This window comes from Setaria italica, chromosome V (assembly GCF_000263155.2).
Source record: "Setaria italica strain Yugu1 chromosome V, Setaria_italica_v2.0, whole genome shotgun sequence".
In the NCBI taxonomy this organism is placed as follows: domain Eukaryota; kingdom Viridiplantae; phylum Streptophyta; class Magnoliopsida; order Poales; family Poaceae; genus Setaria; species Setaria italica.
Genome location: NC_028454.1, coordinates 23310014 through 23323987, shown reverse-complemented (window position 1 = coordinate 23323987; position 13974 = coordinate 23310014). Strand labels below are relative to the sequence as shown.

Genomic DNA, 13974 nt, shown 5'->3' with positions numbered 1-13974 from the left:
GTTATCTACTTCATGCTCCATTCATTTATTGTTGTTAAGCTTTGTTTTATACTTTAGAGAGGGAGAAAAATGAGTTTGTTTGTTGTTAAGCATCTAGAGGATTTGTATTTATACATATTTTTGAGCTACAATGTGATGGATAGTTTGAATGTGAGGGAGAATAGACAGTAAATGTAAGGTAGAATTGAGATTATTTCAATTTTATGTATTAGGGAAAAATTAGAGTAAATGTGTTTTTAATATTTCTAAATTAGCCATATAAATTGTAGGTGTAATTTCATACTTTAGTACTTTTTAGATAGAGGTATGGAATTAGCCATTTTTAGAATAAGTAAATTATATGGGAAATATTGAATTTTTTAATAGTTTAGTTATTTGTAAATTAAATGCAAGCTAAATAATTTGTGGTACATAGAGATGGCTTCTGATGCTGGATGTAGTGGCGATGGTGGGGGAGATCGTCGTTCCTCTCGCGGCAAGGGGAAAACCATAGTTGGCCCTCATGATAAACCGAAGAAAATGAGTGCGTAGGAGAAAGCAATGCTTTGTTATTTGCAAAGATGTCATGAAAATGCTGTTACGGCGGGTCAGGAACCTCCTTTTGGTGGTCGTTATGCTCCACCGCCAATCCCGGGTGTTTTAGGTCCACTTATAAGTACTACCATTGCAGGAGGTACAAATAAACCACATGATGAGGTTGTGTCAGCGAAACCTTCGTCTTCGCTTCCCAAGGATACTTGAAGTCCTTCTAGATAGTACTTAGTGGATGGTTTGTCGTAGTGTATCATGTTGTTATTGCTCTCAAGTTTAAATTTGTGTATTTCTATGTAAACTTTCAGCAATATTTGAGTTTGTCGTAGTGTATCATGTTGTTTGCTTCTGAAATTTTAATTTGTGTATTTCTATCTAAAATTTTAGCAATGTGATGGATAGTTTTATTGTAATCCATGCGCCCAATGTAGTAACTAGAAGTGCTATTCAAAGGCATCCTGGGGGACCATTCACAGCCACTTGTTTAGATATGGTTTCACGCCTAACTATTTGGTTTGGACCCGTCACGGCGAAAGAGGGGTTGTAATGGAAGACGGTGAAGAGGAGGAGGATGATGACAACATTCCGGACTGCGCTATAGGCCAAGCTTTTGCAGATACTACAATGAGTGAGGCTGATGAAGATGAGTTTGCAGAAGATGGCCATACTGACGATCTCGGTCAGATGGTTAGGGATATCTTATTTTTTGCTTCCTGAAATCCAATGAAAACATAAATCAAATAAATTTTCAAAAACTAGTCGGGAGATGAAAAATAGGAGAAGACCCCCATTTATCCCAGTTATAAAGTAGAACCGGGATAAAAGGGACTTTTCGATTCCCACCTCGAAGTACCCATTTATCCCGAGTGATCATAAACCGAGATAAAAAGGGGGGCCTTTTATCGCGGGTGATCATAAACCGAGATAAAAGGGCCCCCTTTTATCTCGATTTATATTAGAAACCAGGGTTAAATGTCCTTTAATCCCGGTTTCAGTTACAAACAGGGATAAAAAGGGTGGTCCTGTATAAAAGTTATAGCGTCTTCTACACTCCCCGCGCCCAACACATAGCGAAATTTTCACTCGTCGTCCTCGTCCCGTCTGTCGCCGGCCTCCGCACTAGCCGCTCCCCATCGCCACCGTCACCGCTCCCCGTCGCCGCCGCCGGCCCATCCTATTCGTCGACCTCCTCCATCTCCGTCGCCGCCGCCATCATCTTCACCCGCAATCATCGCCGACCTCCTCCTCCGTCCCCGTCGCCATCGCCGACGCGTCCATCCCCATCGCCGCGACCTTCGCGCGTGCCCCTCATCGCGCACTGGCGCCACCTCCTCCCCGTCATCGTAGCCGTCCCCGTCACCGCGGCCGTCGTCCCCGTCGCCAGCCGGCCGGCCGCCTCCCCCGTCGTCGCCGCGCGTCCTCATCACCGACGCGCCTACCTTCAACTCGGGCCATCCCCCCGGCCCGAATTAATTTTTGAAATTTGGTAGATTACATACAAAATAAATTTTGTGTACATTTAGGCCCCGTTTGGATCATTGCAATTGTTTGTGGAATATAGCTGTCTACTTCTAATTAATGCTTAGAAATTAATTGAACTTTGGTAGAAATGTTTACAAAATTTTGTTGAATTGCTTAGAAATTGGTTGAAATTTAGTACATTTTAGATATTATATTTTGTATGTTACATTTTTTATATTACATTTTTCATAGTACACTTTGTATTATATTTTGTATATTACACTTTTTATATTACATTTTGCATAGTACATTTTGTATATTATATTTTGTATAGAACATGTATAGTACATTTTGTACGTTATATTTTTTATATTACATTTTGCATAGTACATTTTTTATATTACATTTTGCACAGTAAATTTGTTGAAATGAATTTTTTTCATGGTTGTTCTATATATGATTTCATGTACAAAGTAGTTGAGATCGGTGGCAGACGATGAGGCCAGAAGTTATCTAATGGAGCGGATTATTGCTGGTGATAGTAGTTTCAACCTTCCCATAGCGTACATCGATGAAGAGGGTAGCCAGGCAGACATGTTTCTCACCCTGTCTACCGATGGCAATGAACAGCCCGAGCCCCAGCAAAACGTTACCGTGGCAGAAAGTTCCGATGAGGTATAGATCATATTTTAACCCTCTCTATATATAATATATGATGTTATTCATTATTACTATGTACTAATTAATTAATGAATCTTGTACTGTTAGCCCTCTGGATCGATGAACCGTCGTCCGAAGCCCTGAGGTCCTTCCAAGGTGAAGACCGGAACAAAAAAGGCTATCATCACGGAAGTCACAGAAGAGGGTAGGCCAGTTGCTCCCCAAAAAGTGGCAACACAGTACATGAGTCAGATCGGGGCAATCATAAGGGAGAACATGCCCATCAGCATAAGGGAGTGGAAGGGCAAAACGACTAATCCATACGCGCTCCAGGAACCAGAAAAGAATATGTTGTGGGTAGAAGTTAAGAAACATTTCACATTTCCCGATGGATATATTGAAAATGATGTGAAAGCATGGACACTGAAGAAGATGGCCACACAATTCCAGACACTCAAGAAGATGTTGGATACCACCTACATTAAGAAGGGCCGAACTCCAGGTTTTACTGTGTATCCACAGTGTAAGGACCACTGGGAGGCATTTCTACAATACAAGATCACCGAAGACAGTAACAACAAGGTTGCCCAGAACACAGGCAATGCTAGGGGAAGGAGTACCATCAAAAGCTAGGGTGAGGTGGTTATGCCAAAGCAATTCCCAAATGGAATCAGATGGAAAAGACCTGATTGAGCGGGGTATCGTACTAGGAACAATTGATTGGCCCGAACGATCAAAAAATTGGTATTACGCTCATGGAGGTGAGATAAACCCAGATGATGGGACGCTGGTCTTCGATGACCTGTTACGTGAAGCAGCCACAAAGCTTCACAAGATTATTAAAGATGTTAAGGATGGGACGTTGATGGTGTGCCGAGAGAATGATGAGCTCACAATGGCCCTCGGGAATCCCGAACACCCAGGACGTACCCGAGAGTTCGGGCTTGTTCCGTGGAAGTTCGCATTCCGAGGCGACTTGGACATGTACACAAGCCAGAACTGAAGAAAGGAGCAAGAGGATGAGAGGTGGCGGCGCATGATAGAATCCAAACTGCAATCTGTAGAAGTAAGAATGCAGGAGGGAGGCAGTAGACGAATGGCCGACGCAGTTGGCAGCCCTTCTCAACACCTCAGGAGCAGCTGTGCATCTACAGGGCTCCCTGAGCCACATACGCCAGGATTACCTGTGGAAGAGCAACTATTCCCTGTGGATGCCATCACGCAATGCACCACATATGAGCTGCATACACCGATCGGCAACCTCAGCATTAAGGTACGTATATATACATAATATTTATGCACCGGAGCCTCGGGAGTGCTTTGGCAATTTGAAGTTTAAGAACTTCATTTCTTTTATATATCCAGGTGGCGTACGGGAGTGCATTGCTAATCCTACCAAATCATACATGCCATGGCATGGAGATTCCACCTGGCTATGCCAGTGTTGGCGTAGAGACAATCCCTGATAGCCAATTTGAAGGCCTAGAGCTTGACTTCCCAGCAGACGATGGGTCAACAGCACTAGGAGAAGTGGTTCACGGGATCATTCTATGGCGCAAACGCTACATCATCATCCCCAGCGTGGAGGCACCTCCTCAAAGCTCAAGACCACTCTCCGCAAATCCACAGCAGCGACCATCTCCTCAAACATCCAGACCATCATCTCCACCACAACCTGCTCCCCGATCAAGGTCTCCATTTCCACACATCCTGGTGGTTGGAGCGACGACGACAACAACAACACCCCTCCACGATCACCTTCACCGGGACTAAGAGCACCATTTAAGAAGTCACGACTACTACCTCCCAATCCAAGACAGCGTAAGAAGAAAACAAAGGAGCCTGAGATGACTCATGAGGAACGCTGGACCGAAATCAAAGTGCAAGCTAGTGAGTGGTTAAGGGAACAGAGGGAATTAAGAAAAGCAAGGGAGATGGAGCCACCGCCAGTAGATCGAAGAGAATTATATAAATTCATCAAGATGCAAGAACAAGCCAAGAAGAGTCAACCACTACTATCGAACTATGAACGGGCATTAGTAAAGGTCGATGAGAAGAAAAAAAGAAAAAAGTCGAGCTGCCAGCTGCACCACCAAGTGAACCGAAATGGACCTTTGAGCTAGGCAAGCCTATGGTTAGTCCTGATTCGCTAAAGAAGCTATCAACGAAGATGTACGAATTCCATCAATGGTACATGAAGTTGTCTGCCAATGAGAGGGAGATGTTGGGCCTTAAGATAAAATCGATAGATTTTCACGGCGAAGGCGACGCAGTCCTATGGCTACGATTCAAGGATATATACGAAGTGTACCATCATGGTGCCCTAGACGTCTCTCTGATGAGCGTCTGGACCCTGTAAGTGTCTGTTTATATGTACATGTAAATTTTGGCTCATATCATTTTTTTTGTGCATGCGTCGCCGTACTAATTAACTTCGTCTTCCATTTTATGTAGGATGCTAATTCGGACGTGCCGACATGAAGCGTACCTCCATATTGGCTTCATGGATCCATCCATAGTGAACCAAGCCCAGATACGAGATTTTCCAGATAAAATGTTGCTAGCAGTATACAATTCTTTAGATAGACAAAAATTAAAGGATCACATACTACTTCCATACAACTTCAAGTAAGTGTGTGTATACCGTCTATATTCGTTTTCTTTTTCCTTACCTAATTAATGTTAGTTACCTCTAATATATATGAACATTTATGTACGCAGCTCCCACTGGATCCTCATTATTATTAACATTGATCGAAGTCACGTCACTGTCTTTGATTCGTTGAGGAGAGATCCGAAGGAGTACCAAGACGTGCAACACACGCTAGACATGTAATAATTCTGGACCTCTATCTCTATACAAAATTTTGTTTCCTAAATTTTCACCTAACACTATATCACTCATTATTTTAATCCCCAGAGCATGGAGAGAATTCATCAGGGCAGATAGATCAGGTCAATTCAAAGAAAAACTTACATGGAGAACAGACTTCCCGGTACGTATGAAGTCTGCACATTTTGTACATTCTATAGCATGAATATTTAATAACTTAATTATTTTTCCCCACAACAGTGCTTAAGACAGGAACCTAGGAATGATAATCTATGTGGCTACTATGTCTGTGAGCACATCCACAATTTATTGGGATCCAAGACCATCAAGGCCACGGAGCACGAATTTAAAGTATGTAAATAAAACTATTAATAGTTATTTATTTTCTACAATTGTTCATGTAAAATTCACATATATGTATCCAAATTACAGATGTGGAATATTTAATTGGGACTCTTGAAGAAGGAAAGAGTAGCGGCAATATGTGAAGGTCTCATTGGATTCCTGGTGGACGAGGTGGTAAATCCACAAGGAGACTTTCATTACGATGGACGAAAATTAGACACTCCCAGCACCTCGACAGGAAGATCATCGTAGTTATATATATAGTTTGATTTAGTTTGCATATATATGTAATACGTACGCTAATTAGATTTGTGTATGTATATATTACGCTAAGAATTATATAGTATTTGTATAAATACTTGTTTGATTCATTTAAATACTTGTTTGATTTGTTTAAATAGTAGTTTGATTGATTTCATTATAAAAAAGTTCTCAACTACTAAAGGTTAACTAAAGGGGTATGTGAGATATGCACTAAATTATAGGCACCATGCAGGCGCCTGTATGGTCCTTTACGCACGCACTTTAGTCCCCGGTTTGTAAATGACTAAAGAGGAGACCTTTAGTCCCGGTTTGTAAATGACTAAAGAGGAGACCTTTAGTCCCGGTTTGTAACACCAACCGGGACTAAAGGGGTCTGTCCACCGCCTAGCCGGAGCAGGAGGCTGCACAGGGGAGGGGGAGCCGTGGGCGCTCGCCCGACCGATCGGACAGCTCGCCGGTGCGGTCGAAACGGTCGCCTGACCGACCGAAGCGTTCGCCGGTGCGGTCGGGGCACGCGCCCGACCGATCGGAGAGATCGCTCGTGTGGTCGGGGCGTTCACCTCGCCGGTGCAGTTGGGGCGCTCGCCCGACCGATCGGAGAGCTCGCTGGTGCGGTTGGGGCATTCGCCCGACCGATCGGAGCACTTGCCGGTGTGGTCGGGGCCACACCCGCGTGTGGCGCGGTTGCAGTCGGAGCAGTCAGGAGGGCTCCGGTCGCAGTCAGAGCAGTCAGCGATGGCATGGCCCCAGCAAGTTTTGACAATGCGGCAGGCTGCCGCAATGGAGAAGCCGCTGCAACAAGATGTGCGGGAGAAGCCGCAGGAGAGGCTGCAGAAACCACACGTGGCTGTGCGGGAACACCTGAGGCACCGAGGGCCGCACGTGGCAGTACGGGGATGCTGGGAGGCGCAGCTGCACGTGGCTGTGCGAGGACAGCGGGTGCAGCCGAGCTACCAGAAGCAGAAGCCGAACGTGCATCGGGTGGAAGTCCTGCAGGCAATAGAGATGGTGCTGAGCCAATAGAGGGTGGCACCACATCAGAAGGCTCCAACAAAAAATCAAAGTCCTTGTTAGCTGGGGGCAGTTGCTGCTTAGAAAAGGGAAAGGTGGTCTCGTCAAACACGACATGGTGAGAGATGATGACTCAGCTGGACGAGAGATCAAGGCAGCGGTATCTCTTGTGATGAGCAGAAAAGCTAAGAAAAACGCACAGGGTGGAGCGAGGAGCAAGTTTGTGTGGCGCAGTAGCGGAAAGATTCGGATAGCAAGTGCAACCAAAAACCCGGAGATGGTCATAAGACGGTGAGACGCAAAACAGACCCATGTGCGGCGTGGACGAGCTAAGGGTTTCTGTAGGTAGAATGTTCAGTAAATATGTGGTAGTGTGCAGAGACTCAACCCAATAGGAGGGAGGCATACTAGGGCACGACAGGGAGCCGGCTAGGGCCTGGTGCACAGCCAGAGCCTATGTACACGCACAGCACATACACATCATCTAACATCACCATTCAATGGCAGTCACCGAAGCAGTAATCTTAGTTTGTTGTTTCCCTGGTATTCAGGATAAACATTTTAGCTGCTTGATTGAATATCTCAGCTAACTGTCATTTAACAATACTTTCCTTGTTTTTGCTATTCCAAACTCTATGGTGGGCATTGCTGTACTTTGTGGATCCAAGTTCAATTTCTTCAGTTGTGACCACCAACAAATTTTAAGAATAATAGTATATGCTGGCCTGATGATTGTTGGCTACATTCATTATCGGAAATGATTTTTTATATCCAAGTTTTTTGTAATTTTACAAACGTCTGAGATTATGGTAGCAAAGTGTTTTATCAAAGGTAGGATCAATCTAAAAGGCGGTGAAGAAGAGTGACAGGTGAATTCGACAGCTTTAATAATCCCCATGCTGAATAATCCATTTCATTATTTTCAAATGTGTGAAACCAATCTTTTTTTATCTTGTTTAATTAACATGGGTATGTTGTGGTATGTTGTCTATGTTAATATGGCTTCGCTGCCGGTGGCGGAGCTAGGATTTTTGCGAAGGGTATGCCGAACAAAAATTTATATATGCAAACCGGTAAAATCCATTTAGCAATTCAGTACAGTATCATAAAAATTGCCTCACAATTCAATACACAACTATTAAATAACATAATAAATCTTAAATGAAGATAGAAATAGTTCAAATAGCACACTAATAGTCTTAAATCATAAACTTTGTACCTATTTGGTTTATTTGCTTATCAAATTGGTATTGATTCTACTGGTGGCGACGGCAAGTGTTGAGAGGGTATTTTCTGGAATGGATTTTGTCAAAACCAAGCAGAGAAACAAAATGACTCATAATCTCTTAGATGATTGACTTGTCATGTTCATTGAGAAAGACATTTTGGATGAAGTAGATGAAGACGACGTAATCAAGACTTTCATATCTGTTAGAAAGCGTAGGCCCAAAAAGTAGTAATGTAATCTTATTTGGTTAAGTTTCTATCATGCATATTCTAAACTATTAGTGTGCTATTTGAACTATATCTATCTTCATTTAAGACTTATTATGCTATTTAGTAGTTGTGTACTGAATTGTGAGGTAATTTTTATGATACTGTACCAAATTGCTAAATGGATTTTACCGGTTTGCATATATAAATTTTCGTTCGGCATACCCTTCGCAAAAATCCTAGCTCCGCCACTAAGTGGCAATGGCATGCGATGATGTGTCCATTGACAGCAAGGCACTAGTGGTGACTTAGTCAATCTCAAGAACCTGCGCTAACTGAATCTCCTGGAGATGCTCGGTCTTCAGAATCTCGATGCCCCTCAAAGTGAAATAATAAGCACATGACAAAAATAGTAAGCTAGAGCATCATACAAAGGTCCCTCTGTAACTGGTCGTTGATAATATTAAATAGATCATTTTTTATAATCCTACCAAGGGCTATAGTCATAATGATATTCCTATTCAATTGCTTCAATCGCTTTCATTCCTCTCATATTACTTCCAAGGCATACAATAATTTGTTATTTGTGGAAGATTTCTTTCTCATCCAATGCCCTTCCTCGATGGTCTGAAAGATAGAAATTTTGAATTCTTTCTATGGGGTCACACCCAAGGTCATAGTAAATCCGTGAATTTCATTCAAATAATTTTTCTTACATGATGAAGATAAAGAAATAGACATTTGGATTCAACATTATTCCATGATTCCTATTTGAAAGACAAGACTACACTCTTTGTTGCATGGATGTGGAAGAACAAAAATAAGATTTTGAAAATAATTGAAAGATGATGAAAAGAAAATCTGATTTTTAAGCTCTTTTTATGTATCATGGAAAAGAATTGCAATTTATTCTTGTTCCTGATGTCTAATAATATGAAATTGGAAATAGCGATAAATTATTGCCTTGCATGATTAAAGTCTAACGAAATAAAAGACTTGCTTATATACCAATTTCATCCCGTCAAATTATATCAGAATAGAAGATAGAGATATTATTCAAGGAGCACTTGCATTTTTTTATATCCCGCTTGTTTTGTGTTATAATTTCTAACAAATCATGTACTGCTGTTTGAAGAGAAAATATATCCCATTGTCTTAGCCTAGCTATATCGGATTTTATAAATAAAAAATAATCTTTTTCTTATTCATTAACATTATATTATAAGTAATATAATTAAAATGAAATTGGCAACATAGTTTTTTAAAAATTATATTGCAGCCCGTTAAACTACCAAAAGGACCGGCTGCATGGGCTTTAGGCTGGGGCGACAGTTGTGACTAGAGATGGATTCGGATCGAATATGCATAGAATCAAATTTAAATCTCACTATTTACCACATTTTAATTCGAATTCAGATACAAATACAAAACAAATAGTTCAAATTCGGATTCGCATTCAGATACTCACTTGACTTGAAACTTAGCGTCATAACGAGTATCAATTTGCTTTATCGATGGTTTTATAGTTGGTAAAAAAAATTATGTTACGAGTAGTATGGAGTAAAATAAGAGTATAGTACATAATAGATATCTCATTGAAATAACATAATATATAAAAATAAATGTTTCTAGTAAACATATACCCTTTAATAATAAAAATAACTACATTAATACATATAAATATAATTTATTCATTAAAAAAATAATATAATGTATTTAAAATTAATTAAATTTTATCATTGTATATCACTACTAAGTGGTGTACATCATTTTGTGTGTCATATAGATTAACATAATTATTTATGTGTCATATAGATATTTTTAATAGTTTAAATGGCGTACATCATTTTTACAACAATATGAAAATTAACATCATTTGTAATTAATAGTTAGTCATCATAAAAATAAAATTAAGTTTTAGATGGTTTAATCAGGAACTTTATTCTTCATAAATACGGATCGTGTCAGATACTCTACGTTTTTGTCAAATACTCGGATAAAAAATACTTGAAATTGAATCTAGATATATCTATTTGACATCCATATTTAAAGCAAATACGAATACAGATATCCATATCAGTATTTTTAGCAGATATAAATACAAATAATTTAAATTTCGAGACATCCACCCGACTTTCCTGGACCGGACAAGCCAAGGGTCCTCAGGTTGTGGTAACCGCCTAGGAAAAAGGAACGGGTTTCCTCTAAGGCCCCGTTTGGATCCCTTCATTTTGAAGGAATTGGAATCTACTTAATGGAGTAGGCTAATTTATCTTGGAATGTGGCATTCCACAACTTTCCAAAGTTTAGATATAAGCCTATCTTAAATTTATGGGGTGGGAGATGGAAATTAATTCTATAGATTATGATTATTACAATGGAATTCAATTCTTATAGCACGCTCTTGGACTCGCTTCCCTATAGCAGAAGTGCAGCACATAAGTATCTCTCCCATATCGCCAACAGTAATATACAAACATATTCCACATACAATTATATTAGCTTAATTAATTTGTGTCTAAATTATGATTGTTAGAATGGAATTCAATTCCAAGCATCCAAACGGGGCCTTAAAAAAATAGGAACAGGAACGGGTTGCGCTGCTCAGTTCTTCTGTTCCCACTTCACAACTACACAGCCAGCCCCAATCAATTTTTCCAATAAATTCCCCCCAAGCCCCCAACCTTAACCAGTCGCCGCCCATGGCGCCGTGGGCGGACCTGCCGCCGGACCTGCTCGCCCGCATCGCCGACCGCCTCGGCCTCAAGTGCTACACCAGCGCGAGGGGCGCCTGCGCGGCGTGGCGCCGCGTGCTCGCGCCGCCGGCTCCGGCGCTCCTTCTCGTCGCCGGCGACGGGTGGGGGCAATCGCGCCCCACCTTCGCCGCCTCCCTCCCCGCGCGGAGGTCCTTCGACCTCGTGCCCTTCATCTCCTACAACAGCCGCTGCGTCGGCTCCAGCGGCTCCTGGATCGCGCTCTCCGTCGTCCCCTACCTCGAGCGCCGCGCCGTCATCGTCCTCCTCAACCCCGTCGCACCCGCGGAGGTCGTCCTGCCGCCGCTGATCTACGACGCCATCTGGGTGGTCTCCAAGGTCGTCTTCGCGCCCAGCCCCGCCAAGGACGATTTCGTCGCCGCCGCCATCTGCGACAGCGACAGGATCGCGTACGTCACCGCCGGGGCGAGGAGGTGGGCCGTCCTGGGCCCCGTTTGTCTCGCTGATGGGGACCATTTCACCGACCTCGTCTACCATGGCGAAGGCAAGGTCTACTGCCTCACCAGGTGCGGGAACGTGCATGTCCTACACCTCCCTGAGCGCCGCCGCCGGCAACCTGCCACGGTAAATGGTTCAGAGTTTTCTCTTCTCCAAACTCCTGAACACATTCGAAGGTGGATATCTGCTCCTGGAGCTCCAGATCCAATGAAGGGAATGGCGATTGATTTACTGCAGGATGTATCTGACCTGTTTATGAGACGTTCACCTGAATGTCAAGGAGAGGATCTAAATGAAGGAGCCACCATCGAGCCCTTGTTGTCCGCAGGGAACGCTGGGTCCAACCCTGTCATTGCCTTTGCTACGCCCTATGACATTGTGTCTGCGGTCACTGGTGCTAAGAACTTGGTGATGTGCGAGGGTAATCTGTACCAAGTCTGGAGGAACACAAGCTGCACCGTTTCTCTTCAGCTTCCTGGAGGAGGTCGGCGTCGCACCCTGGAGAATGAGATATTTGTTCTAAGATACTATCCCCAGCGCCAGCCTTGCTGGGATGTGGTGAAGGACTTGAGGGGCTACTCCTTTTTTATTGGAAGGAACAATGCAATGTCAATGTGTGCAGAGGGTGTGCCGGGAATTAGGGCCAACTGCGTATACTGGATTGGTGGGAATGGTGAGGATCAGGGCATGGTCTTTGACATGGAAACTGGGAGGTCTACATCTTGCATAACTCCTGTCATCACTGTACCTGGGCATCAACAGCGTACAGTATGCTGGTACTTATTGAACGATATGGTTACCACCACCACCAGCAGCAGCAACAGGGGAAGAAGGAATACGCCGACAGCAGCAACAGAATGAAGTGATCTTAGTCTTGCAGGATCCATGGTATTGCGGATAACCTTTCTAGTGTGAGGCAGTTTGCTTGAATGTACTATGTATGTCTTTCTTTGTCAATTGATATGAATAAGTTTCAATTTATGTGGTAATCTGGATGATCATTCTACAGTGAGGCAGCAGTTTGCTTGAATATGCTTTCATAATTTCCTTAGTTATCCATTAATAATTTATTTATTCTGCAAAACTGTGTATTTCTATAATATGGTTGAAGTCTATTTTCTTCAATTTTGACCACCAATAGATGTCGAAGAAGATATGCTCATGAAATGCTTGATATGGATTGATTTATTATGGAACTGATGCTTTATTTCATAATTTTCGCTGATTTTATTAAAATCATATTACGATGATATTAGTTGCTTTCTTTTTTTGGTTTTGCTCTCATCCAAGCATCATTTTGAAAATTGAGTGTCAGCTTGAAAGGTTTATATACAATTCAATGTGCAGAATCCCTTGTTTGGTACTTCTTATGTATGGGATTTATCATTTCGGCTTGTGCATGGTTTGATAAGCTTAAACACATCCTTCTGTATTGGGTGGGGTGGGGTGTTGAATCACAAAATTTACTGGCTGCTGAGATCAGAGGAACTTCATAGCGATCTTAGTTTGCAATGTCTGTGTGATTCTGGAGAATCATTCCGGTGTTTTCTTGAATAATTTCCAGCAACTTTCTTTGTCAAGTAATGTCTAAGTTGCATCTGTTACTGGCCATTGGCTGATCCAAACTAGATGTTGCTATGATTTATGCAAACTCCAATTTTGTGTAGCAATAAAATTGTTGGCAAAATGATCCAAATGACTAGGTCCATAAAAAAGGGTCTTTTGTAGGATAATTTTGCTGATTTTATTGACATTTGTGTTATGGCGAAATTGTACTCGCAGCAATTCTGTTTTGCTCTCGTGCAAGGTGTACGCCTATGCTGGAGCAGATGAAGTATCATTGAGAAAATTGACTCTGCACGCTTGGAAGATGGCAGGCCCATATGCAGCATCTCTTGCTTGGTGTTTCTATTGCGTGAGATTGATCATTTGAAGTTCCTCAATACTCCTACACAACTGGGTTCATTCTGCATGGTTTGACAAGGTTAACAATCAGTTGCCCCTGATTAGTGCTCTGTTTAGAAGCAGTTTAGTGCTATTGCCCTTATTGGGGAACCCAATCACTAAACTTGGACTTACCACGGGTGCAATTATCTTTTCTTTGATTGGTGCTCTGTTTCTGATGACATTTTGTCTGAAAAAAAACTGGGACTGTTTGACCCCGGAGATACAGACATACAGTCCTGCAATGTGTGAATTTAATGTGATGTTAATACAGAAATG

General features: G+C 42.3%; 1 protein-coding gene across 1 annotated transcript; it reads left to right on the top strand.

The window, feature by feature from the left end:
• The first annotated feature begins 11175 nt into the window (after positions 1–11175).
• On the top strand, positions 11176–12789 carry LOC101774888. Its single transcript, XM_004968795.3, has one exon. The coding sequence runs from the start codon at positions 11242–11244 to the stop codon at positions 12610–12612; it is 1371 nt and encodes a 456-aa protein (XP_004968852.1). The 5' UTR covers positions 11176–11241; the 3' UTR covers positions 12613–12789.
• Positions 12790–13974: the final 1185 nt, after the last annotated feature.